The 26,598-nt window shown below is 49.1% G+C and overlaps 1 protein-coding gene across 3 annotated transcripts in view; it reads right to left on the bottom strand.

The window, feature by feature from the left end:
* Positions 1–279: 279 nt before the first annotated feature.
* The window catches only part of GRAP2 (GRB2 related adaptor protein 2), a 62,890-nt gene continuing 36,571 nt past the window's right edge, over positions 280–26,598 (bottom strand). For 2 of the 3 annotated variants that reach the window (XM_039237633.1, XM_039237642.1), the window contains exons 2-8: positions 19,579–19,670; positions 12,773–12,864; positions 9,586–9,705; positions 5,959–6,127; positions 3,448–3,633; positions 2,085–2,207; positions 280–1,273 (exon numbers count right to left, since the gene is read on the bottom strand). In XM_039237633.1, coding sequence (XP_039093564.1) covers positions 1,094–1,273; positions 2,085–2,207; positions 3,448–3,633; positions 5,959–6,127; positions 9,586–9,705; positions 12,773–12,864; positions 19,579–19,656 — 948 coding nt within the window. In that variant the 5' untranslated portion in view covers positions 19,657–19,670 and the 3' untranslated portion in view covers positions 280–1,093. Of the gene's footprint in view, positions 1,274–2,084; positions 2,208–3,447; positions 3,634–5,958; positions 6,128–9,585; positions 9,706–12,772; positions 12,865–19,578; positions 19,671–26,598 lie in introns of those variants that run through there. The other variant, XM_039237652.1, reaches the window with a different exon arrangement.

Raw genomic sequence — 26,598 nt, 5'->3', positions numbered from 1 at the left:
CCAAAGAAACACAATTCTATTTTGAGGTGGCAGGAGAGAGGGTGGCAGTAGGGTCCCTCTTCCCAGGTGCAGCTCTTGGGTGGAGGTGGGGGTGGGGGATGCCAGTGATGACCCTACAGCCAGATCCAACAGAAAGCTCCTGTCAAGGCCGGCTCCACCCCCCCCCCCATCAACATTGCTAGTCAATGCTTTCGTGGAGTGGGCCCCCCTCTCTGCCACTGGGCAAAGCGTCCTCAAGACCCAGGAAAACGAATAAGAGACAGGAAGAGACACCCTGGGGGCCATGAAACAAAGGCTTTAACATTCCGCATTCTCAGCCAGGGCTTCTCCGAGCACTTTACAGAATGTCAGATGCTGCTTTCTTGGCGTCCGGGAAAACATAGGGGACCCCCAAGTAGGCCTCTGCGGATTTGTGCCAATCCCTCCACGTGCCGGCGCTGGGCTCCTCGCGGTGTCTGTGTCTCCGCGGCCGAAGGGAACTGGCGCTCCCGCGAGGGAGGAGGCCAAGGTCTCCGCCGCCGAACTCGGAGCTGGAGGCCAGCCTCGCCCAGGCCTCCAGGCACCCGCTGCTCCAGTCCCGTGTGGCTGCTCCTCTGGTCTCAACCCAGCAGTGCCCACCCTTGCGGAAGACGAGGGGCGCTGCCCGCAAAACCTCAAGGGGTGCGGGGCTCGGAGGTAAGCTGCCCCGTGCCCCCCGGGGCCGGCTGCACCTGTTGTGCGTCCAACGCCCCTCTGCTCCGTGAAAATTCCCAGGACCAGGAGGAAGCGGGGCCGTCTTAACCACAGGAAGAATTTCGGGGTCATGTCCCTACCTCCCCCCCCACACCCCAACTTTCCCCTTGCCTTCCACACGGCCGAGGGGAGAGCAGAAATAGAAGTATGAGTATAATTCTCCACCTGACTTCCTTTCATACCGACTAATGAACCAACTGAATCGCCAATAAATTACTGTTACCAAACGCATGTACACACGGGCACGTGCGCGTGCGGACACGCACATACACGTACGGAGGTGTAGTTCCGGCTTTTCTTCCCTGCCCCCCTCTCCTGCAGGCCGCTCCAGACCAAGGTCCCCGGGCCCCGCCGAAGGGCCTCATCGCATCATGGGGGCCACGTAGTTGGCGGGGAAGAGGCCTAGCTTGTTGTGCAGGCGGCCGGTCCACCAGGCCGGGTTCGAGCTGTCCAGGACCTCCACCACCTCTCCGCAGCGGAAGCCCAGCTCGTCATCCTCCAGGGCCTCGAAGTCGTACAGCGCCCGGGCCCACCGCACTCGCTGTGGGGGGAAGCACAGAGGGGTCCCGCTGAGCCAGGGCGGCCGGGCCTGGTCCCAGGAAGGGGGGTCTGTGCCGAGACAGCGTCCTTCCCCGAAGGCTGCCTCGCGGCTCCCGGGGGACGTCCCAAGCGCGGCAGCGTTCTCCGGACGCCGAGACCCCGGACTTCCCCCCACGGAGACGTTACTTTCCGAGGCCCCGAGAGCATCCTCGACAACTACTCTCCCTGCTTCATAGGTGGTCTTTTTCTTCCCTTCGGGGGACAGAAAGGATGGCAGCGTGCCCAAACGGACAGCCCGCGGTGCTAGCGCAACCGACGCAAGCGGATGGCAATCAAAAAGGCGACAGGTCGGGGCGCCTGGGTGCCTTAGTCGGTTAAGCGTCCGACTTTCGCTTAGGTCATGATCTCGTGGTTCGTGGGTTCGAGCCCCGTGTCGGGCTCTGTGCTGACTGCCAGCTCGGAGCCTGGAGCCTATTTCAGAGTCTATGTCTCCCTCTCTCTCTGACCCTCCCCTGCTCACGCTCTCTCTCTCTCTCTCTCCTAGAAATAAATAACACATAAAAAAAAAAAAAGGCGACAGGTCTCCCTCCGCTAGAGCCGGAGCCAGGACACGGCAAGGCCCTGCGGCCGGACAGAACACCAGGCCAGGACCGCCTCTGCCCGGGAACTCCCGCCCGCCCTCCCTTCCTGGGTTCCCACTGCCTCCATCCTGAGCTCCCAGCGGGGTGCCTCTCTCTCCCGGAGGACCGACCGGTTCCCGAGGTGCCCCTCTTGCCGCCTTCACGGAGCCCAGCGAGGGCAGGTTCACGTACCCCGGCCGCTTGGAGCTGCACCGGGTCTGTGTGTCTCCGGTGCATGAGGGCGGCGTTCATTTCGCTGGCCACGCCCACGCCACAGTGCCCGTCGTTTATGTCAAGGCTGCCTCCCCGGCGATCCTACAAACACAGGGAAGGGGGGACCCGGTCACCGCACCACGTCCCTCTCCGGGCTGCCCAGCGTCTCGCTCGGGTGCCATGGACACAGCCAGCGTTCCGATAATACTTGCTGCAGATGACAATAAGCCCCAGCTGATGGGGCAAGCGGGAAGGATGGCAAAGGGGCCTTCCGCTGTGAAGACCATGCCAGATCTCATTCATTCAGTCAAAGAGTATTTATCAGGCACCTGCCCGCCTGTCTAGTGCTGTCCTGATCACTGGGGATTTGTAGCTGGAAAGAAAAGGTTCTTGTCTTCATGGAGGGTCAGTTTAGAGGGGGAACCATACACATTTAAGTGATAACATGACCCAAGAGAATGTCTAAGTCTGCCAGGGGAATCAGGGAAGCCTTCCTAGAGGAGGTGATACGTCGAACTCCAGCTTCGAGGAGAAGAAAGATCAGCCAGGAAAGGGCATTTTAGGCCAAGGAAACATCATACCAAAAAGCCCCCCCGAGGTATGGGAGAAAACACAATAGACCATTCCGGTAACTAAAGATAGTGCAGTGTTGCTGGAATGCGTGTTTGCTCTGGGAATGGGGAGGGGGTGAGGGTGGGGAGAGGCTTAGGGAGAGGCTCTGGAACTGAGGCTGAGGAAACAGCTCACAAAGGGCTTTGTGTGCCCTCCTGAGGACTCTAGGGATGTGTTATCTGGCTGTATTGTCCGCCTCGGTAAGTGGCGCCAAATCCCATTTGGAACAAGGCAGGGGATAAATAAATAAATAAATAAATAAATAAATAAATAAATAAATAAGAGGGGCTCCATTGCGGGTGTTAAACTGTTTTTCTTGTGGGTCTCCACAGCCAGATGGGTTAAGGGGCTGACAGGAAAATGGAGCAACGGTTTGCCGACTCCTCGGGGTAGGAGTGTGTGTGTGTGTGTGTGTGTGTGTGTGTTCCCGCAGGGAGCCAACGAATTCGCAGAGACTTCTTTGCCAAGAGCAGTTCCTATACCACATTATCATACTGCTGCCATCTGGGAGGTCCCGGATCCTCTTTACGAACTGCGTGAGCCCTGACGGGGCTGGGCCTCGCTCGGCCCTCCGCGGCCCACCCTCCCGGGACCACCGCAGACCCCCAAGCCCGGACGGCGCTCTCTGGCGCTGTGCGGAATTTTCACGCACTAAGCGGCCCCGGGGACAGGGCGGCCCGAGCCTTCCCCTTCCCTACCTCACGGTGCCCACGGCGTTCTTTTGAGGTACCTGATAGAAGTGGGGGTGCTGTAGATGGCGCTGCTGCTGGGGCGGTGCAGGGGGGTACTGCGAGGGCGGGGTCGCTGGATGATCCGACAGCTTCCGGTTCATCGAGGGCCGGATTTCTTCCCCCACAGCCCCGCTGAGGTGCGGGCCTCCCTGGGGCCTCCGGTCCAGGCTGTTCCCCCGGTGACCCTGGGAGAGCATGAAGGTGACGCGGTTGCATCCTCCTCCCCGAACTCCCGGCCCCACCCCAGGCTTCTGGCAGCTGCTTCCAGACTTTGCTGGAGAGACAGATCCGAGAAACAGGGGGTGGCGTGCGGGCAGCCTAAGGACAACCGTGGCGACGCGGGGGCCCTCGCAGTTTCAAAAGCGGCCTCCACAGTCTCAGATTCTCCCACGTTGGGGATTTCAGGCCTTTGGTTCCCTTGCCACGTGCTACCCAGCCGGTGCCTTCCTAAAGGCTTGTTTTCCTCTGTGTAAATATTCTATATATTCTATTTCACGGACGCGGTGCCACCGCTGCTTATTGCATGTTGCCACGCCGCGGGACAGCCTGCTCTCCCCATAAGCTCTGCTATTGACGTTGCGTGATTTTGAACTGTCACGTGTAGCCTGGTCGTAGGGACCCGAAGAGCAGCCCTCTTGCAGCACCATGGAAACCAGGCCCGCCGCTGGGGCTGCTGGGAAGGAGCAAGGCTGTCTGCTTAGGGCCGCCATAGCCTTGCGACTGGGAGGTCCTTTCTTGTTATTTTCATTTAGCAATTACATAGGGCCCTCGGCTTCCTGTAGGCAAGACACTATTCTAAGCGCTTTATTTATTTATTTCAATTTTTAAAAAGCTTTATTTATTTGTTTGGAGAGAAAGAGTGCCCACGAGCGAGCAGAGGGAGGGGCGGAGAGGGAGGGAGAGAAAGAATCCCAGGCAGGCCCAGGACGCTGGCCTCATGACCTGAGCTGAAATTATGAGTCGGATGCTCAACCGACTGAGCCTCCCTGGCGCTGTTCTAAGTGCCTTACAGATATGGACTCGCTTAATCCAGTTGAATGCACTTTTATGCTAACTCTTTTAGCTCTGCATGCACATCCTAGTAAATTAATACCTCTGTCTGTTTCTTGATTAAAATAATTCACAAGGTCTTAGTTAACCTTTGTTTTTCTTTCTGAACTTTTATGGGCACTTGCTGGGAACACCTTTTTTTCCCTAGAGCTGTCACGTCTCAAGCTTACAGTTAACCAATTACCTGAAACGGTTTTCTCAGCTTCCCTGGGGCACGTGTTGCTTTGAAAGTCTCATTGCCTTTTCAGGTAACTTGTTTTCTGGGATTTCAACGGTTTCAACTATTCTAGAGAATGCTTCTTTCTGTAATACCCATCTCTTTCTTATAACCGTGTCGTTTCCTTTGAAAGATATTTTGTAGTGTGTGTGTGTGTGTGTGTGTGTGTGTGTGTGTGTGAATTTACCTACAGGAGGCAACTTAACGTTTCCCTGGCACTTGCACTATTGTCCGGATCCTATGGCAAGTGCTATCACTATATTATCTCATTTAATCCTCATGACAGCCCAGTGAGGGACGTGTTCTTTTCTCTCCATTCTACAGATGAGAAATCTGATACTCAGAAAGGTTTTTTAACTTGGCTAGGTAACAAGGATAGTTAATGATAAAATCAGGATTTAAAGCTAGATTTGTCTGATGCATTTTCTATTAAACTAATACTCTATGGGCGCCTGGGTGGCTCCGTTGGTTAAGCATCCAACTCTTGATCTCAGCTCAAGTCATGATCACACAGTTTGTGATCCTGTGCTGACAGCACTAGGCTCTGCGCTGACAGCACCGAGCCTGCTTGGGATTCTCTCTCTCCCTCTCTCTCTGCCCCTACCCTGCTCTCTCTCTCTCAAAATAAATAAATACAGCTTAAAAAATAAGTTATTAAAAATATTTTATATTCCATAACGTTCCAAGAGCAAGGATTCCAGGTCCAGTTTTTTTTTTTTTTTTTCCTCCAACACCCCCACCCTCCTTTCTGGGACAAAGCTCTACCCACCGCCTTAGTCCTAGACTCCAAGCTGTCCTCCAGCATCCCTGTGTGTGGCCTCCTGGCCTTCATCTTTGAGCAACTCCTAAGCTAGGCTGAAAGCTGTGATGTAGCAATATTTATAATAACAAAATAAAGCATTTACAGTTAAGAGCTGATGTTCGCTAAGTGTTTGTAGCATTGTTCGGAGCGATGTAAGGAAGGGGATACATTATCTTCTCCAACCTTTACAACCCTTCTGTGAGCTAAGTGTCAGCATCATTCTGGTTTTATGGATCAGGACACTGAGGATTGGACAACTTTCCTAAGTCACATGGCTAGGAAGTGTTAAGATGGGATTTAACTGAGATCTGACCTTGGAATTATTCTGTCTTCCAGAATACTCAGAGGCCATGCCCATCAAATGCACTGTCTTGACAGGTCACATAGAACTCACGCTGCCTAAAATCTCCAGACTTGGGCTGATCGGGGCCCGAGGTGTACCTGATCCTCTCGGGTTCTATCCCTCAGAAAGATCTGCTTCTGTTTGGAGATGGAGGTCGTCCTGTAGTACTCCACCAGCTTATTTAGAGATGGAAACTTCTCTGTCCACAGGAAGTAATTACCCTTGTTGTCTCTCATGACCTTGAAGTGCTGAACATCGTCCTCATGCCTAGATCAAGGAGAAGCCACACTGTACATTACATCACGACTATGTCCCCACCCCCCAAGGCTGACTACAGCCAGGGTGTTGGAGTTCTGGTTGGGCAGGAAAGGGAAACGCAAGTGCCTGCCCATCCAGCGGCAGGTGGGGCTGGCCCAGGCAAGTTCTAAGGGGGGATTTGTGGGAGGGACCGCCCAGGACACAGGCTGTATTAGAAGGGATTTTTACATCAGCAGGAGATAATCTATCTTCAGACACCGGAGCCGACCTTTCACGAGAAAAAAAAGTTTCAGGGGCGCCTGGGTGGCTCAGTGGTTAAGCTGGTTAAGTGTCTGACTCAGGCCATGATCTCACGGTTTGTGGGTTTGAGCCCCACATTGGGATCTCTGCTGTCAGCACAGAGCCTGGAGCCTGCTTTGGATCCTCTCCTTCACCCTTGCCCCCTGCCCTTCCCCAGCCTGTGCTCGCTGTCTCTCTCTCTCTCTCAAAAATAAATAAACATTAAAAAAAATTTCTTTAAATAAACAAGGAAAGAAAAAAATGTGCCAAGTGCTTTAATGACTACAAGGTTAAGGGCTCTTTACAATGTTTGTTTGAAACATGGCAATCCCTGAGTCCTGTACTAAGCTAAGAGCTCTGACAAGACTCGGAGGGAGGAGTTTTTGACCCCTGTTACCTTTCCATTATCAGAAATACTTTGGACCAGGTCGCCCATAAACTAGCTCTGGACAGTAAGAGACCACCTTGAGAAATTGGTCACAATCGGTTCTCTATAGATCTCCTGGTCTTGGTTTATGTGTTGCATAAATAAGGCTACAAAAGATTTTGAACTTTTAGGGGAGAAAAGTTATATAGCCATGCAGTGTTTTCATTGGGAAGGACCTGTGAGATTGTTTAGCCTTGTGTCCATGTTACAGATGAGGGGGGACACTGAGGCCCAGAGAGATGGCGGGGCTCAGCCAAGGCCACCGTGAGGGAGTGGCAGAGCCGAGGCAAGAACCTCGCTCTCTGATTGATTCCAGCCTAGTGAATCGGGCCTGTCTCACCATGCACACATGCTTACTTCTTTTAGATAGGCACTTTTTGGCACCAGCTGGAATCACAGTGATGGGAAATATTTGCACCAGGATTGGAGAAATTGGATTTTATTCATCTGGAAAGGGGGAGCTTGGCCTTTGCTAAAAGCTCAGTTAGTCATAGTTCAATTTCTCAGTCTTTCTCCATCACCAAGGCCTTCTCCTTTGGGTGTCAAGTTTATTTGTCAAGCAGATATACATTTATGTCTAAAAATATACTAGTGATACGAATTACCTGATCCAACAGAAAGGTCACGAATTTAAAGACAGTCGGAGAGTAAAGATACCTCTAAAGGTTAGTTCAGGTTTCTTAAAGATGGAATCCGTGGTCCGTGTTCAGAGGGGACAGGAATTTTGACTGGTCTTCAGTCTCATCGTACGTGCTGGGCTCTGCTCATAGCCAGGTGAACCCATGCAGTGACCTCTGCTGGACTACCCTGGGGTGGGAACTGACTTTGCAATCACTGCATGGCCTTCCCCTGGGAGGTGGCCCCTAACAGATGCTTTCTTCACTCTAATACCACATGGCTTAATTCCTAGTCATTACTCCTCACATCTGTGTGTGGAGGAGGAAATATTCTTGTGATATAATTATTCATCCACCACCTCTTAGGCAAAGAAACAGAGAGAGAAGCATTAACCCTTTCTCTCTCATGAGCTGAGAGGATTGGATGTCAGGCCGCTGGTCACGTGCGCCCATGGAGAGGGAGTGGCTGCACCAATGTGCCAAGTTCCAAGAGGGGCAGAGAAAAGGGTGTAACTCAGGGCTCCGGACTCCAAAGCCTAAAGTGTTTTCAGACCCTTAACAAATGCTAAGTGATAGAACTACAATTAGCTCTTAACTATCTTTGCATGACAGAAAGCAGATGTATGAATAAATAAAAATGATTTGCTTTGGAATATATTATGCTACATTTCTGCAGAAGATGTAATCATGATTATGGTGATATTCACAAGGAGCTGCAATGGTGATATTCACAAGGAGCTGCAATGGCAGAAGTCAAGGCTGACCTTTTTGGAGAATTCACCTTAATGGAGGAAATATAAGCCTTAATTTCTAGCTGAAAAGCTAGAGTCCACTTCATGCAAACCAAAGGCACCAAGAGATGCCCTTCAAGGTAACCATTCACCTGGTCCAGTCTGTAATCAAGGTTCAGATTTAAACCTTAAGAAAGAGGTCTGATTGTAGGATTTATCAATAGAGCAAAATTGCATTAAGACCTGACAAATTTAGAATTTGTGATACATCAGTGTAGGCCTGAGCTAAAATTTACTACTGCCTAAGCTGTGAAAAAAAAAAAAAAAAACAACCCAACCCAAAACGTTTCAGTTAGGGAAAATTAAGAGTTTAAACAAGATTGCAAGGGTAAAGCTAATGAGACCAATCTATTTTCGAGCACTTTGGAGGCATACGTGCATATAAATGGTTGACCCATTATTTGTAAGTCCTTCCTACCTATTCCTTAAAATATCCATTCTTTCTAAATGGTAAAGTGGCCTGTGTTCCTTACCCGAGGTTGGATTCATGCACTTAAAGCACTAACGCTGTGTGCCTTTCAAAGTGTATTGAAGAATCTGGACCAACATTTCCTGTCAATGAACTTGACAGCCAGTCCCACCACACACATCTCCTTGTGTGGAAATCAGCATTCATTTGTGCACTTTCACATGCAGCCACCACGCCTGATATGGGACTTGCGATTCCAGACAGGCTGACCACATGCCGTGTGCTCAGACTTCGGGTTTCTGAGTGTGGAGCTGTGTCATGTTTATGCCTGGACTGACTCACTTCCTCCCAGGCACTGCACATGAGCAAAATTTTGCTGCTACGGTCCCTCACCCCAGGTCTCCTCGGCTCCCATCTGCTGCGGTCCGTTTGCTGCTTTACAGTGTGTTGTGGTAGCCTTTCTTTTTGTGCAACCACGTACAACTACCTGTGTCTCCTACAGCAATGGCTTGGGATTTTAATTGTCCTCGGGGCCTTCTTCAGACGTATATCAGTAGTTAGAGAAAAGGTTCAGATTCAAACCTCAAGACAGATGTGGACAACTGGGAATTCTCCCTTCCTTCTGCCCCACTTCCTTGCACAAATACTCATCAAACACCTACTGGGTACAAGGCACTGTTAAAGGCACAAAGATGAAATAGAGTAAAACCCTGTCCTTCTAGAAGCACTTAGGCTGCAAGGGGAAGCAGACAGACATATACATAATTTGGCCACAAACCAGCATATTGAAGAGTTATATATCTGTGTCACGGGAAGGAAATGAATGGCAGCCCAGCTGATAAGATGCCTGGGCCCCTTGGCCACCATACTCCTGAGCAATAAGTCACGTTCAAGGGTTCACCTCACGCACGGCCTTAGCAGTCTGGGTTGGGAGTGGCCAGTACCTGACGGAGATGGAGAAGTCCCCTGGGGAGCTCTGGCTGGCCCGGATGATGAAGAAACCAACCTCCTTGCCCATCAGTAAGTTCTCTGCCTGGTGTCGCGAGAGGCCTTCGTGAAACCATCTATTAGATGAGATAAAACCAGAGGAGCGTGGTGAGGTGCCAGAATACTGGTGGGGAAGGGGAGAAGAGATGACCCAAGGGGACAGAGGCTGGGGACTCTGGCCAGTGGAGAGCAGAAAGAGGCCAAAGGGGGGCCGGGGCCTCTGAAACCAAACACATGCTCTAGGCGGTTTTCAGGCGAGGCAAGGGAGTGTCCCCCTGACGCACTCCCTTTGTTCCTTCCCTCTCTCGCGCTGGGAAAACCTGAATCATGGAAATGTGCCACTGCACCAAAATGGGACAGTGTGGGAGTGACTCACTGCGGGAAGCGGCCGCCTGCTGGCAGCTATGTGAGAGAGCTGCAGGGACAGATGATGAGCCAGGAAGACAGAAGCCCCTTCAGACTCTGGGGGGTGGCGGTGGGGGGCACGGAGCTGGGAAGCTGGGAAGCTGTGGGCTTGAGTCCAGGCTCAGAGCCCAGGGGCCCCTGTGATCCGGGTGGCGTGGAGCAAGGCTAGCAGCAGCCAGAGAGCAGTGTCTACACAGCCAGCTCCGGGGCCCACCTCCAAATCCAGGAAAACAATCTTTACAGGGGAAAAGAAGAAACAGGGGAGAAACTCCTCTTTCAGGGGAACAGTCAGGGTGGCAGGCAGCCTCTGGACGTGTCGCAGCAGGTGGCAGAGCACGTGTGAAGAAGGCCAGGAGCTGCCACGGAGGCAAGGCAAGCAGTGGCTGCAGCCTCAGGGCAGGAGGCCAGAAACCTCTCAACCACAGAAGAGCAAAATGAGTGTTTGCAATCCCTCAGAGGCCCTGAGTGGGACGGGTCCCGTTTCCTCAAGGTGGTTGCTCTATGGCTGCCCCTGGGGGCTGGTATGTGCGTCCCCGTAAGGTGAATGGCCAACAGGCTGTGGATTCCTTTGTGAGCGATTCCCTATGCTCTCTGGAATTTAGGAAACTGGACTCCTTATTCCAGACCTGGTACTGCAGGGGAAGGTTCTTTGGGCTCTGGGGGGCTGGAAGCAGAGGGTTTCTGGCGGTCATCTGCCTAGACATCCTGCCAGAGTATCAGCCATGCTCTGCTACGGGGCTGAACGAGGGACCGCACACCACAGCTTTGACCTTGTGCAGGACATGTAATGAGGCCAGGCAAAGGGGCCGGGCCACGCTCCACATAGCCATCCCTCAAAGGAAATATTTTGGAAGAGGCAGCCAACAGTTAGGAGATTGTTTAGGAAGTACACACTATGGGGCTCCTGGGTCAGTTAAGCATCCGACTTCGGCTCAGGTCATAATCTCGCGGTTTGTGGGTTCAAGCCCCGCTTGGGGCTCTGTGCTGACAGCTAGCTCAGAGCCTGGAGCCTGCTTCCGATTCTGTGCCTCCCTGTCTCTCTGACCCTCTCCAGCTCACGTTGTCTGTCTCTCTCTCTCAAAAAAAAAATAGAATATTAAAAAAAATTATTAAAAGAAAGTCATTAGTGAAAGAGGAGAAATAATGACCCACAGTTCATGAATTTGAGCCCTGTTTTGGGCTCTGTGCTGACAGCTCACAGCTTGGAGCCTGCTTCCAATTCTGTGTCTCCCTCTCTCTCTGACCCTCCCCTGCTCATGCTGTCTCTCTCTCAGAAATAAATAAAACATTAAAAAATTAAAAAAAATAAAATAAACGCTAATCCTCTGATTGGAGTTTGACACGTGACTTCAAGACTTGCAAAAACGTCCACATGTTAAGCGAGTGGGTCGGGTTATGTTATGACGCATCGTTCCAGAGCTATTCATTTGCTCATTCAACAGTTTTTATCAAATATCTACTAGGTGCTGACCTTCTTCTGGGCACTCAGGATACAGTCTTGAGCAAGGTGAACAAGAACGTTTGCTGCCATGGAGTTTATATTCTATCATACTAGACAATGGGACCCGCCAGCTGACCCGGTCATTCACTGTGACCTTGGCAAAAAGGTTTCCATGGGGGGAGAGAAGTTAGAGATGAGAGCGCACACAATTCTTTTGAAGAAGCTGGACGGGGACATGGGATCAAGAAGTTTTTGTTTTTGTTTTTGTTTTCTTTTTTGGTAAGATGGGAGCAAGTGCAGCAGCTTTGCAGACGGGGATGACCTAGCAGAGAGGCTAGAATTGATTTGAGAGAGAGTCGGGGTGGGGGGGGGGGTGTTTCTCCTAGAGGCACAGGCGATTCTTACCAAACAGCTGCAGGAAAAGCAGTGTCTGAGTAAGTTGCAGGAGGTGGGTGGATGCAGTGAGTCAGGCAGGGGGGTGGGGTGGGTAGAGGGGCTTTTCCGTTGGCTTCCGTCATCCCAGTGACCCTGGAAGGAAGGCCCTGAGCCTAGAGTGCGGTGGGGGAGGGGCTGGAGACAGGAGGAGCAGGAAAGCGGGAGGTGGTCATGGAGAGTGGTCATTCTGTCGGTTCGGTTCGGTTGTCCGGCCTGGTTCACAGGAGAGGTGTTACCGCACCACACTAGGGTTGCCAGTACGCTTCGGGTGTCTAACAGACCTCCACTCTTGGGGCTAGACCGTGACTCACACAAGACTAGATGTCTATCTAACCTTTGTGGTCAATTCTTGAGACGAACAAGTCCCCAGTTTCAATTTTTCTTTTTCCTTTTTAGGAAGGGAATTTCCTCTTTCCCTCCACTTGGATTGTTCTCACTGGTTTGAGCACGGTTTAGGGGAGGCAGGGAGCTGTGTGGGATCCCTAGTAAGGACTGAAGAGGTTGAGAGGGATGAAGTACTCTGAAGAGGCAGCTTTTGGGGGGGGTGTTGGGGGTGGTGGTGGGGGGGAGGAGGTGCAACAATGCCCCCCATGGAATTCGTGGAGACCCTGTGATTGCAGTTATAGATGATTTTAGGTTATAAACCTAAAATAGGCAATACATGCACATGGTATAAAATTCTAAAAGGAATGCAGTGGAATGCAAATCTCCCTCCCACCCTGGCCTTCAGCTTTGTGGCTCCCTCTCCAGAGGCAACCAGTTTTGACAGTATGTCGGGTATGGATGGATAATTTTAGTGACTGCTGAAAAAGTAAGGGGAGTGTGTGTGGGTAGGCCCGTGTCAGCAGGCTGGAAATACTTACTCAGGAAACTGGATGTCTATAAAATTCTTGGGCACGTATCCTTCTTGGCTCCCAAGCTCTGCCTTGAACCACTCTTCCTGGTTACTTAGGATCTACATGGAAGACAAGGAAGGACAAAGATTGTAAGGATGGCTCCAAGAAGCAGAGGAAAGGGGCTGCAGGGCAAAGGACACCCTTTTGGATTTAGAGGGAAGTAAGCCAAAGAGACCACGCACGGGCTCCAGTGGGAAAGCCACAGGTTTCTCTCTGGAGTTTTACTTCCTTGATCCCGCACTAGTTTCTGTCCACCAGTGCCACCCACACATGGGACCCCTCCATGGTGAGGCCTCCCACTCAGCACTCAGGGACTTCTCTGAAACCCTTTCTCTTCATATGTTGGAAACTCATGTGTCCCAGATCTCAGCATCCAAAGCTCCTCAATGGAGCAGGTGTCGAGAAGGCAAGAGTGGCCACTCCATGATTTTTCTTTCTTCTCTGCCCGGTAACCAAGAACCTTTTTGAAAATTTAATTTGTTCCTCTCTCTTTTTTTTTTTTTTAAACAAGCAAATTAAAACTTAAACATCCAGTGGGGCCAGCTTTGAAAACAGTAACTCTCTGTGTTCACACTCCATGTGTTTCACAAACAATTTGGACGTAACTCAAGATATTTGGGATGCCTTTTCTAAACTTGCTTTTAGAGCCAATTCACAAGCAAAACCAGAAGTTCTGTCTCATTACTGTATGGTCCTTCTTTGGCTGTGACCCCAAATGCTATCGCTTCCCTTGATTACTCATATGACTCACCACATGGCTCTATGTGGCTTCTGGTTATTTCAGAAAATAATAGTTTCACTATTAAAAGACAAATATTTGCCCCATCCCCCACTGAGAATGTTTCTAAAGTATGTGGCACGGACTTGAACAATAATGAATATGGCAGAGCAAAAAAAGTGAAAAGAAGCTTAATGATGTCATTGAGCCACTGAATTAGCCACGCAGGAGCCCTCCTGCTTCTGGACCTTGCATGAGAAGTAATGAATCTGCATTATTGTTTCAGCCGTATGTAAGTTTCTGTGTCTTGTAGCTGAAGATGCCTTAACTGATAGACATGCTACACTAAAGGGAAAAGCAAAAGGTGGGTAGGAAAGACTGCCCGGAGGAGAGGCCCTGGGGTTGCCCAGGCAACAGAAGGAGTTACCCAAAGTCTGATAGCACAGGAACTTCTGGGATGGGAGGAAGTGAGGTGCATTCTGGGAATGAAAGGCTTCCATCCGGTGGGAGTGTAGATTGTGGCCCCAGGGGCTGAGAGAGGGGAAACCAGAGGCATAGGCCCTTGTGGCCCATATTGGAAAGTCTGGACTTCCGTCTTGAAATATATGGAGAACCGCTAAAGGATTCTGGGTAGGGAAATAACACAGTAAGAATTACAGCCAAGAAAGCCCTGCATCAGAACATGAAGACGGGCTGGAGGGGGAAGGTCCAGGAAGGGAACGCAGCCATCCCGGCAAGAGGCAAATGGCTGTTTTAAAGGAACCTGGAAGCAAAATGCGCAGGATTTCGTGACTGTCCTTGGAACTAAGGGAGAAGGGGATTCTGGGAGGCTCCGGATTTTGCCCTTGGGAGACTGAGTGGGTGGTGGTGGCTTTGCTAATACATGAGGAGGAGCAGGTCTGAGGCACAACTCACTAGCTTCAGATTGCATGTGGGTGAATCCAAGTTGCCCCTGGGACCATCTGAGGAGAAAAGCTCAGTGAGCCATCGAGTTGTGTGTGTCTGGACTCAACAGAGAGGTTGGGGCTGGCGTTGGGGATTTCTGAGTCGTCCTAAGGCAGGTGGAGTTGAAGTGTCAACCCACGGGTTTCTCTGTCCCAGAGATGGGAAGAGATGAAGACACCTAAGTAACTGATATTTCAAATATCACCCCTGAGGTGGAAGAAAGGGGCCAGCACTCTGAGTTTGGAATTGAGAAGACTTGGTTTCCAGCTTGGCCCTGTCACCTGCTGTGTGACCTTCAGCAACTCAATTAGCCATCTCAAAAATGGGAACGGAGCTCTGGTACCTCGAAGTCCTTCAGAAAGTGTAACTGTTTTTTAAAATACAATTCTGCAGGGGTGCCTGGGTGGCTCAGTCGGTTAAGTGTCCGACTTCGGCTCAGGTCATGATCTCCTGGTTCGTGCGTTTGATTGAGTCCCACATTGAGCTCTGTGCTGACAGCTCAGAGCCTGGAGCCTGCTTCAGATCTGTGTCTCCCCCTCTCTCCCTCACTCGCACACGTGCGTGCTCTCTCTCTTTCTCTCTCTCAAAACTAACTAAACACTAAAAAAATTTTAAAACACAATCCTGCAAAATGTGGTATTCTTGGGAGGGAGGCCTCCATCTCTGAAGGATGGAGTAGGGTTTATAAATTCTTTAGAGTATTATATGTGTATGTTTTGAATTTAATCACTTGTTCTGAAGAAATAAAAGTGTGTCCCATATTTGAGTTCTAGAATTGCTGAGGACAAAAAACTTTATAGTTTCCAGCATCAAATATGACTGCTGGTATCACTAAGGACGCGTGGGTATGTGTATGCCGAGAGGGGGCGGGGTGGGGGGAGCAGAAAAATCTAGGTCAAAAAAAGCACTAGGAAACTCTGCGCCAGTACCTGGTATTCACACAAAGAACACAAGGATGTTTCACTCCATGCCTTCGCCCCCCAACGTATGGCTTTGGAGTTCCTGCCTCCTATGCCGTGGGAGTGCGATGTTTGGGCTGGGTAGCAAATGTCAAATATGAAGGTGAGCAGGGGTAAGGTAAAAGAGGCCATGTGGAAATTGGCTCATCACGGTAAGAACCATCTTGGTGCTTAGTTCTCTGACCTGAAACCAGCTGTAATTTTAGTAATTGTGGCTCACACCCATCTACCTCCTGTAGCAACTGAAAGATTATCCCACAATGGCGGCCATTTTCCCCCACCACCTGGTGCTCCGTCTGCCTGAGATCGTGTTCCCAGAGAGGTGAATTTGCAGGCTTTTTATGGTGTATAGAAGGCAAGGTTTTAAAAGAATCTCATTTTCTGCAAAGAAGAGTGTTTTTGGGGGGGGAGGTGGTTTCCTTCTGCCGTTGTTGGCCGGGGGCCCCATACTTCCTGTTCTTCTCATCTCTCTGTCTGTTCCTTTCCCCCTATCTCTTGTCCCCATCATGAACACTCAAGCAAGGGGTTCAGCCTGAACACATGAGGTTTTACACTTCACTTTACCGTATGTTAATTCTTACAATGTTGCCTACGAGAATAATTTTCTGGGTTACATGGCCTGAGAATAAGTTAGACGTGGGAAGAGGATAAAATGTACAGTTGGGAGAATTTTAAAATTGGATGGAATTATAGCTCTTAGAGGCATAGCAGAAATCCGAAGTATTGAAGTTAATTACATGGGATTAACTCTTCATGATTTCAGGTCACTGTTTTAGTAGGGAGAAACAGGGTTGAGTTAGACATATTCTAGAAGCGGGTAGAAATGGACTGGGTCGTTTCTTTGTTTTTGTTTTTAAACAGCGGCAAATTCGAGAGGGAAATGTTAAGTCTCGTGCTGCATGTAGCTGCAGGTCCAGGAGGTTGAGGCAGTAACATAAAATTATCTGACTCCTGACTTCAGATGTTTCCATCACAGGAGAAGCTGGATCAAGTCATTCGTCTGGAGTTCTCCATCCATCACCTTGTTCATCATCTTTTGATCAGCATCTAGTGAGCACCTGCTGTTTGCACTTAGGTGCTGGGAATACAGAGATGAATAAGCTGAGGCCTTTGTCCTGGGGAACTCAAGTCTGGAGGGAGCTGGTTGGTGGTACGCTAGTCAGACATTGTTTGTACCTTTTAGCAAAAAAGTCTGTTTAGTCTTTTAGCACCAAAAGTCTGGGATGAGAGAGCATCCCAGGAGTAAATTGCTGGGGCCGTCAAGAGCTGCCTTTGAAAGCAATGGCAAGATCTTGGGGGCTTTTTGCCCATCTCTGGAGTAGAGGGGCAGATGTTGCAGCCATACACAGAGACCCACGGGCAGGGCTACTAACCACATGACACAGACATGCTGTGGGGCTCAGCCAACAAGCTCCTCTCCACTTTTCTTTCCACGAGTACAGCTGCAAGGAACAGAATTTGAAAGGGAGAGGTTTGCCCTTCTGATGGAATTCTACATGAGCATGCAAAAATGCAATTTAATAATTCAAGCAATTTGTGCCGAGCACCTACTGGGGGCCGTGACTTGTGTGGGGTGCTGCAGGGAAGACACAGAGATGAACCCGGGGTGGTTCTGCTCTCCGGGAGCTCATAGATCAGTGGAGGAATCCACCACTCGTTCATTCATCAAATATTAAGGAGGGTCAACTTTCTGCTGCTTTGGACACTGGGGCAGACCTGGCCCCTGCCCTCACAGAGCTTTGGCGCGTGGAACAGCCAACACAAATGTGGGCAATCAGGATCCCACAACCTCAGGGCAGTGATGAGCGGTGGGTGTACAGAGTGTGTAAGAGCGCAGAGGTTCGGCTGCTCGTAACTAACTGTCACGGGAGGGGAGATGATCAGCTCCTGGAATGAAGTGTGTTTCCGTGCCGTGGAAGAGCTGAAGAGGGAGTGTGGAGGGTGCGGAGGGTTCTGAGGCAGAGAGAGTTGAATATGCGTGTGGAGGAGAAAGGCATTTGGAATATGGGGAGAGCCTGAGAAACTCGGTGTATATATTGCAGTGTGCCCTGGACATTGCATACACAAGGGTGTGTGCATGTGTGCGTGTATGTACATTTGTGTGCACGCTCATGCACGAGAGCTTGGGGAGGTTGGGGAGTGGGCTGGGGCTGGGTGGCTTCACTTTCAATCAATTGGTAATGGGCAAGGGACTGACCCAAGGCCACACAGCTAGTCAGCTGGGATTCAGACTCAGATTTATCTGGCTCTAAACTCCTGCTCCTTTTTATTTCACCAGACACCTCTCTCGTGAAACAGGGGATTGCATGAGAGATCTCAAGAGAGAAAATTATTCAAGAGAGAGTACACGTTTAGGAGCAAGGCAGAGCTCCATTCAGAGGCAGAAGAGGGACAGACAGCTAACAGTGTTAAATTCTATAGGCGCTTTAGTAGGGTCATTATATTCCATATTAAGGAGATTAGTGGTGAACTTGAAGGGAGTGTTGAGGGTAAGAGACAGTTTCCAGAAAGTTCCAGTGGACATAATCAGAAGTGAGGAAGTGGAGGCACCACCACAGGGAACTCTTACTGATGTTGGGAGCCAAGGAGAGGAAAGAAATCGGGAGGTGGATTGAGAAGCAGAGTTGAGGAAAATTGTTTTTTTTTTTTTCTTTTTACCTTTCTGAGGAATAGGAAACACTTGAGCAAGATATTAGGTGTTGTTTGCAATGGGAGATGAGGGGAGGGAGTTGGCCCGTTGGCCTCTTTTGAGGGAGGACACTGTATAGCGGTCGATCATCACATGGTCACAATATCCCATAGAGAAGGGAGGGACTGCTCACCATGTGACAGATCCCTTGGTGACCTTGGTAAGGTCCCACAGAAGTGAAGGTCACCTTTACCTGGGTGGGCAGCCCAAGCAACATTTTGACCTTGAGAACCTCCAGCATTGAAGGCACACTCTTCACAACTATATTACCAGATCTTGCAAAGTGAGAGCAGTTAGAAGGACGAATACTGGCGGTGTTCAAGTCCCAAACCAAGTGACTTTCCGAGTCAGCCTGTCACGTATTGACGAGGCTCTCACTACAGCAAATATGCTTCATAGCGGTGAGATGCTGGTGGGCCTCAGTGCTGCTGTGCAGGCTGAGGACTGGGAACCAGGATTCCTGAGGGTGCTCTGAGGCCAGGCAGGGGGGCATTAGCATCACAGACCCACCCACCCCCAAATGGCCTGCGGAAGGGCTTCCGCTTTTGCTCAGAATCGGGGTTAAGATGCGAAGCCTGCAAGTGTGGGGCATGGAATGTGGAAGTCCAAGGCTGCTTTGGCTCTGCAAGTAGCCACAACAGCTCAAGTGTGGGCATTAGGCAAGTTCTAAGGCGACCCTGAGCGGCCGGGTGTGCATGGACTCTGTTGGCCATGTCTGTTTCAGGTGTCTTTCCCCGCTGTCTCCAGCCCGCACCCTCAGTTGAGTTTCTGCCACACTAAACCTCACAAGGCTCACTGAAGCCGTGTGGGCTTGCTTATCTCTGAGCTTCGGGTAAATGTCCAACCCCCTTCCCTGCATTCCCTGACCACTGGTGTTGCTGCAGTTTCCTGCCACCCCATCTCTCGAGTGGGGTCACTTGTTCCCTCACCTGCGCTCCCTGAGCACTTAGACAAGAGCTTCTGTAAGAGCCCTTTTGGATGGACTTCTTTCCCCTTCCAGACCACGAGCATCTCAGGACAAGGATGGTGGCTTATTTCTGTCACCCACCCTGGTAACTGGCCCGGGGAGCCCAGAAGGAACCCTCTTGATTGAGGTGAATTTCTCTTTTTTGAAAGAAACTGTTTGCAGTTCTTATGAAACAAAGGCATGGGGCGGGGGTGGGGGGGCGTCTGGGTGGCTCAAGTGGGTTAAGCATCTGACTCTTGGTTTTCGTTCAGGTCCTGATCTCATGGTTTGTGAGTTCGAGCCCTGTATCAGGCTTTGCATTCACAGAGCCTGCTTGAGATTTTCCCTCCCTCCCCGTCTTCTCTCTCTGCCCCTCATCCACTCGTTTTCTCTCTCTCTCAAAATAAATAAACTTAAAAAAAAAAAGGAACATAGGCATGGGTTGTTAGATGAACTCAGTGACCAGACCAGAGTAACCCAAACTCCCCACGGCTCCCCCGGCCCCACGTCACCTACCTTCAGAACGTCTCCGGTGTGAAAGCTCAGCTCATCCTCACCAGAGGCGGTGAAGTCGAACTTGGCAATGGCTTCCATGTTGTGACGGGAAGCTGGAAGAGAAATAATGTGTTCATTGTGCCTTTCTGTCCAGGGAAGGGCAGCAGAGCAGCGGGTACCTAGGAGTAGCAGGTGGCCGGTGCCTGGTCGAAGGTCTCCAGGCCTGAGAGGGAGACCCAGGCACACAGGGAGGGCTTTTGTGAAATTGCTGCGGGAGGGAGTCTGTGGGATCAGTGTCCCAGCACTCCCTGAATCGCCAAACCCCAGGAGCAGGAAATGAAGGCCCGAGACGCCTTTCCCCTTTCATCTCCCTTTGCCTGTCTGGCCTGTCACCATTTCTGGGACATCTCTGTTTCTGGTTGATAAGGATGGAAGACTCACTATCATCTCTAACTTGGGGCCCGAGGGGCTGGAAAGACTGTTCTGTAAACATCATCCTGAGGCTGTCCCTTGGCAGCTATATTTAACCAGGCGGTGTTAATTAGACAGATGCCATTTTCCCTTTTACATCTGAATCATTTAGGAGCATTAGGCAGCATCAGCCTGTGGGGGACTTAGCATCTTTCCACATGGCCTGAGAGTGGAAAGCATTCTGGCTTCAGAGTCAGGGGACTCGATTAGTCAGATTCCTTACTGCATTATTATAGTGTAAGCCAAGTACATTTTGAAAGATACCATTCTAATACCTCTGAATTGAGTTAAAATACCCTCACCCCCAGTAATACCCGAGGCCTGTGTAAAATAAAAAAGTTAGCCTACATATGAAATATAGTTGTGATTATCTTAGGACACAAGGGGGCATGTAATAGAATGAGCAGAGCCCTGGCTTTGTTGGTGAATAGCTGTATGATCTTGTGTAATAACTAAACCTCTTGGAGTCTCAGTTTCCTTATCTGTAAAGTGGGGATCGTAATATTCAACTAACAAGGACGCGAGATTAAATTCAACAATAGACTTGGGGTGCCTGGGTGGCTCAATCGGTTAAGCGTCCGACTTCGGCTCAGGTCATGATCTCACGGCTCATGGGTTTGAGCCCCACATCAGGCTCTGTGCTGACAGCTCAGAGCCTGGAGCCTGCTTTGGCTTCTGTGTCTCCCTCTCTCTCTACCCTTCCCCTGCTTACGCTCTGTGTCTCTCTCTCAAAAGTAAATAACGAGGGAAAAAAATTAAAAAAAATTAAATAACAGACACAAAATGTTATACAAGATAAAACTAAGCAGTCTTTCTGTCTTTAAAATAATCGTATTGGAATGAATTTATCCTCAGCAGAGGGAGCCTGGCCAAAAAGAGCTCAGAAACAGAAAAAACCAGAAGAGTTTTCTTCTGATTTCTCTCATCTCTTTTTTTTTTTTTTTTTTTAAATGTTTTATTTATTTCTAGGAGAGAGAGAGAGAGACAGCATGAGCAGGGGAGGGTCAGAGAGAGAGGGAGTCACAGATTGAAACAGGCTCCAGGCTCTGAGCCGGCAGTCAGCACAGAGCCCGACGCGGGGCTCGAACCCACGAACCGCGAGATCGTGACCTAAGCGAAAGTCGGACGCTTAACCGACTAAGCCACCCAGGCGCCCCATGATTTCTCCCATCTCTTATGAACGATCCTCTTTGAAAATCGGTGCTTATTCTCTAAGACCTGCAAGTCCTTTGGTTCTGTGCCAGGGCAGTTTGCTGTTGGGCCCATCTTGGAAGAAGTTCCTTGGAAGCAAAGGAACTTGCTTGGCATGTTGTTTGGCATTTATGTTTATCAGAACGTACCAAGGTCTCAAACCCTTTACGTCAGTGAACTCACACCTAATGACTTTCGATGACCAGTAAACCAGGACCACAATCACCCTCTCAGTGGGAATTTCCACCCAGTGACAAGACTTAGCCACTAAGGAAGGTGGCTGCCCAGTGGGGAGGGTGTGGCATGCAGAGATCAGGGGATTAATCACACAGTGGTGGCAGCAAATGGCTCATTTCTCTGACTTTCCATGTTTGCTTGGTCTTTTAAGGCAATTCATAGAGATGACAAAAGATAGATATTAAGCAAAAAAATATTTCAGGAGCCCAAGTGAAATGTCATAGTTAACCGTCTGGGCTTTATCACCAGCCAAAATTTATTTCCAAACAACAGCATATATATATATATACACTTTTTGTATCCTTTCTTCAGGCTCTGTCCATCTAAGGCAAATTAAAATGGTGACCTAAGATGGCCCACTCAACAGGAAGGAGTATTCTGCCCTCCTCAGTGAGTGCTAAATGCTTTTGCTGATTTGCTTCACCCCGTGGCTCTAACATGAAAAGCCTCCCCTAATTAAGGCCTTGCTTTGAGTTTGCAGGAAGATGTGGTGTCTGTGGGTCATCCTCATGGTATCGACAGCAGATACTGGTCACCTCAGGAGATCAAGTGTCAGGTGAATGGTCCTGAAATCCAAGATCCCATTTCTATGCAAATTTACCTTAATAAGCAGGATGGAGACAAGAGGAGGGCAAATGGTAAACATATTAGAAAATCACATAAATTAGGGATGCAAAAAATATCCAAGGCATGCTCTAGATATGACCTTGAGCTTGGGAAGATCTTTCCTATGTTGCATGTGACTCGGATCCGGCCTGGGTGCTTGGACCAGGCTGGCCGTGTGTAACTTCAGTGAGAAGGCTGACGCAGAAGTAGTAGTGCTCCTGAGCTCCAGCTTTCTCTCTGCCTTCCCCCAGGAGGCAGGTGGTATGGGGAAGCCAACGACCCACTGGCCCATAGCAGAACTCCCCAGCTTGTAATATTAATCCTGGCTCTGAAAACCCAATTAAACCAGGCCCACTCTTAATGAAATCAGTTTGAAAAAATTTGTTTGCGTCCCATTTCCATTTGTGAAATGAAATCTGTTCAGATGCTGTTTGGTGGGAGGGAGATGTTCAGGGGGGAGTGGGGTGTGTTCTGTTTTCATTCAAATCACGGGGCTTTGCAATTTCTCGCCTTGCATTTACCACTGGGGTGGGGGAGGGCTTGGTCTTCTGTTTGATCGTAAAAATCATAAAAATGCATGGAGATTTATATCCCATTTGTCTCTATCCTTTAGTTTTCCTTTTGAAAACTTTTAAATTACTGCCAAGGAAAAAGAAAGGTGAACTACCATATTTTTGCTCAGTGTTTATCCATTTGTTTTATGGATACAATACATACTGCATCCATTGATGCCAGCCACCTCAGGAATTCAAGAACGCGACAGAGCCTTCTAGCTACTGTGTGCTGCTACAGTGCTTCTGACCTCAGGGGGAGATGAAGAGAGAGACATCTCTTTAAATAACCTCACAGACAGATTAAATGTACGTTTCCTTCCAGTGATCAGCTCTAGAAATGGCTGCAGTGCTACCTGCTAGAGAATATGAACTTGAAGTGACAATTTCCGGGGGCAGTCAAGCCACCTCCAACAGCCTCCCCACCCGCCGCAAGCCCGCTGATGATGCCGTTTGCCCAGGAATCCTGCCTCAGAACTGTGCCCTTAATGCCAGCTCTGCTTCTCACCCTCCCTCTGCGTCTCTCTCACTTTGCCCCTGTATGGATGGCGCTCAATATCCATTAGCAGCCCTGTGACACAGATCTGCTGCGCTGATTGGCAGCACCACAAGGCTTCCCTGTGCGTGTTTTTCTCTGCCCTTGCATTTCCATTTGGGCTTCTTTTACCACCAAAACACCTGACAACCATTCAGGCTTACATACCGGGAATATTTGTCTACTTCTAAGATAGAGTCACCGCAGAGGACGAAAACAAAAGCCACAAGAGGGCTCTTTAAAAGAGCCGCCATGTGAAATCCAGATTAATTGGATGTGTTCAGAAACACGCAGTTGCTGTCAAGATGGTACCAGGCAAGAAACTTCTTGAAAGATTTCAGCTCCTCCTAAGTTGGCTATGAATAGCCAAGGCTTCTGTTTTATGCCTCTCTTAAAAAGAGCAATTGCATAACACCACAAAGCTGTTGGAAGAGTCGGGCTCAGGACCCGAAGAAAGAAGGAGCTGGGTCCTAAATCAAACTGGCGACACTTCCTATTTTGTTGGGGGAGAACTCTAATTTAAATTTTATATGGCTTGTAGTTTAAATTTTATATGAACCTGTAGTTCAGTGAGGCTAATGTGTTTTTTAAAAAGAGAGAAACACTGCTCCTTATAAATACTGTGATTTTTGTTAATTTATATCTTGTGTATGAAACGAAGTGATAGAATAGTGACAAGTTTACATGTGAGGACTTGAACGACAGCTACCAAGAGGAGGTGGGCTAAAAACGTAAAATTCTCCTGGTGGTTTAACTTCACATAAAGCAGAGACTTGGAGCCCACGGACTTTTCTTCCATTTGTCAGGCAAAGCCCCTCTTAAAGACAACGAGCAGGTAAGGTAAGCGCTCACCCTCCCCGCTGAAATGACAAGGTCAGCTCCATTACTTTTCAGCAGTAAGAACCCTTACACTGCCAGGAAATAAAAAAAAAAAAAAGATTATAGCTAAGCCTCACTGTCCACAATAGATACGTTCTCAAAAAGTTATTAGGAATAGAGTATTTGTAAGTGGAATCATATTAGCATGCATTATAGAGGCTCATTCTTTAAAGCAACCCCATGGTGACTCCCTTTACAAAATGAAAAGGAAAATTTGTTATGCAAATAACTGCCTTTTAACTTCTCTGTTTTAAACTCTAGGTTTTCATGTGCTGAGGCTTAAATCGGAGCATACCTGTAGATCCTTCCCCTCTGTGGGTTAAATGTTAGTCTTCCCTCTTCTTAAGTCCCAGAATGCTTTTTAAAAGCCTTTCCTATTGATATATAATATTCCACCCTGGAGTAGGAGTCATCAAACCTTTTCCGGAAGGACCAGAGAGTAAATATTTTGGGCTTTGTGGCCTGTACAGTCTCTGCCACAAGCACTCAGCTGTGCTGTTGTGGCCTGGAAGGCAGCCTAAGGAATGGGCGTAGCTGGGTTCCAATAAAACTTTATTTACGGACACTGAAACTTGAATTTTATATACTTTTTACATGTCACAGAATATTCTTCTGGTTTTTTTCCCCAACCACTTAAAGAATGTATAAACCATCTTAACTAGGGGCACCTGGGTGGCTCAGTTGGTTAAGCATCCAACTTTGGCTCAGGTCATGATCTCACGGTTCTTGGGTTCTAGCCCTGCGTTGGGCTCTGTGCTGACAGCTCAGAGCCTGGAGCCTACTTGGGATTTTGTGTCTCCCTCTCTCTCTGCCCCTCCCCTGCTTGTGCTCTCTCTCTTTCTGTTTCAAAAATAAATATAAAAAAATTTTTTTAATAAAAAAAGAAACTTCTTAGCTCATGGACATGTGATGGGTGGAATTTGGCCTACTGGCTACAGTTTGTGGACCTCTGGTATAGATGTTTATATTTGTATCCTACCTTCCCTAATAGTTTGTCAACTTCTGGAGGGGAGGAGTTGTAGCTTAGTGGACAGAGTGTGGGCTTAGGAGTAGATAGGCTTGGATGTAAATCCGAGATGCACCACTCATTTTCCAAGCATCCTATGTATTCATTAGCCAGGAGTAACCACACAGACTCCATAGGGGTGTTAATGCGTATAAAGACGCCAGCACACAGTAGGCATTCAATAAATGGTAGAAATGGTTGCTGTTGTGTATTCTTAGATTCCCTACAATATCGGAACCGGTGCTTAGTAGGCTCTTGGGAAACGCTTAGTGGATGAAAATGCAATAAACGACCTGCCATCGGACTGACAATTTTAATTGATTTCCTCAGGGAAGGGGCAGCAGCCAGAGGACCTGTTTACAAGGATCAATTAGTTTCCCACTCAGAGGTGCCCTGACTTCTCGGCAAACTCAGCCAGAGATAATAAAACGCACTCCCACACCAGAAGTCTGATTTATTTAAATCCAATAGAGGGCAATGGTGCACCCCAAACCGTGGATCCCATCCTGTAACTTTTTTTTTTGCATCTTGAGTGCCCACAGCCTTTACCCAGGCAGGTTTGGCGATTGTCTCGTTGTCTCCTGTGTGTTTTAAGGCAGGTAAACTCTAACTTTTCAACGAGTCTAAAGCCCACACACTACAGAATTACTTTGCTGGAAAAGAACTAGAAGCTATCTGCTCTTACTTATTCTCTGACGCTTAAACTCCCTGAGTTTCCTGGAAAGGTGGTCCTGTTCCTGACTAGACCCTCACTCCTACTTTCGATTCGAGGTTAACGATTTGTGTTGAAACCCCTATGGTGTGTCTTCCTTTCATCTGAACCCTACAGCTGCGGTTGGGGACTTTTTGCCTTAGTTGCCTTTTCTTGGGCGTTAGAGTCTGAACAGGACACTGAGAAAGGTCATAGATGGCTCTTCCTGAAAATTTGCAGGCTTGGGATGGACAACCGCCTATGATTCCCCTGCTGGCTATTGCTTAAATATTCTTCTAGGGACCCAAATCAATCTATTCTGGAGTAGAAAGTGAGAAAAAGGAAAGGAAAAGGCTGACCATGGTCGAGAGACCAAGGGCTGGCCTTTCCTCATTTGGGGCTATCAAATGACAGTTTTGCTCTATTCTAAACCTGCAGAATCCCTAGTACAGAATACTTCTTAATCAGCTGGCCTCGAAAATGTTAGCCTTCTCGCTCAAGGTCTGACAAGACGTATGTATTTCTTTACTGAGCCTGCTCTTGAGTTACTTCTAACTCTTTTTCTGGACCTTTTAAAATAGAAATCCTCAAATCCTATTCTAGTAAGATCCTCCTTCTGGTTTCTCTGGAGACTTGGATCGGTGGCCACGTGTAGAGGCTAAGTGGGAGTCGAGGCAGCACCAAGCTTGCAGATAGATAGCCATGCACTTGGGAATGGCTGTCAGGGGCCTCTGCTTTCAGAGATTTACAACTAACAGCTCCCGTGCTTGTGTAGACTTGCCCAGTCAGAGATGCAGGACCATTCCTTTTTAGGTTCAGGATCTCAGGGGGAATAAACAGCCTTCTCCGGAGGACCTGGCCTGTTTCTACAGGT

Source organism: Hyaena hyaena, unplaced genomic scaffold, assembly GCF_003009895.1.
Source record: "Hyaena hyaena isolate Hyena2069 unplaced genomic scaffold, ASM300989v1 scaffold_4, whole genome shotgun sequence".
In the NCBI taxonomy this organism is placed as follows: Eukaryota; Metazoa; Chordata; class Mammalia; order Carnivora; family Hyaenidae; genus Hyaena; species Hyaena hyaena.
The sequence above is the reverse complement of the archived record's forward strand: the minus strand, read 5'-3'. Positions and strand labels throughout refer to the sequence as shown.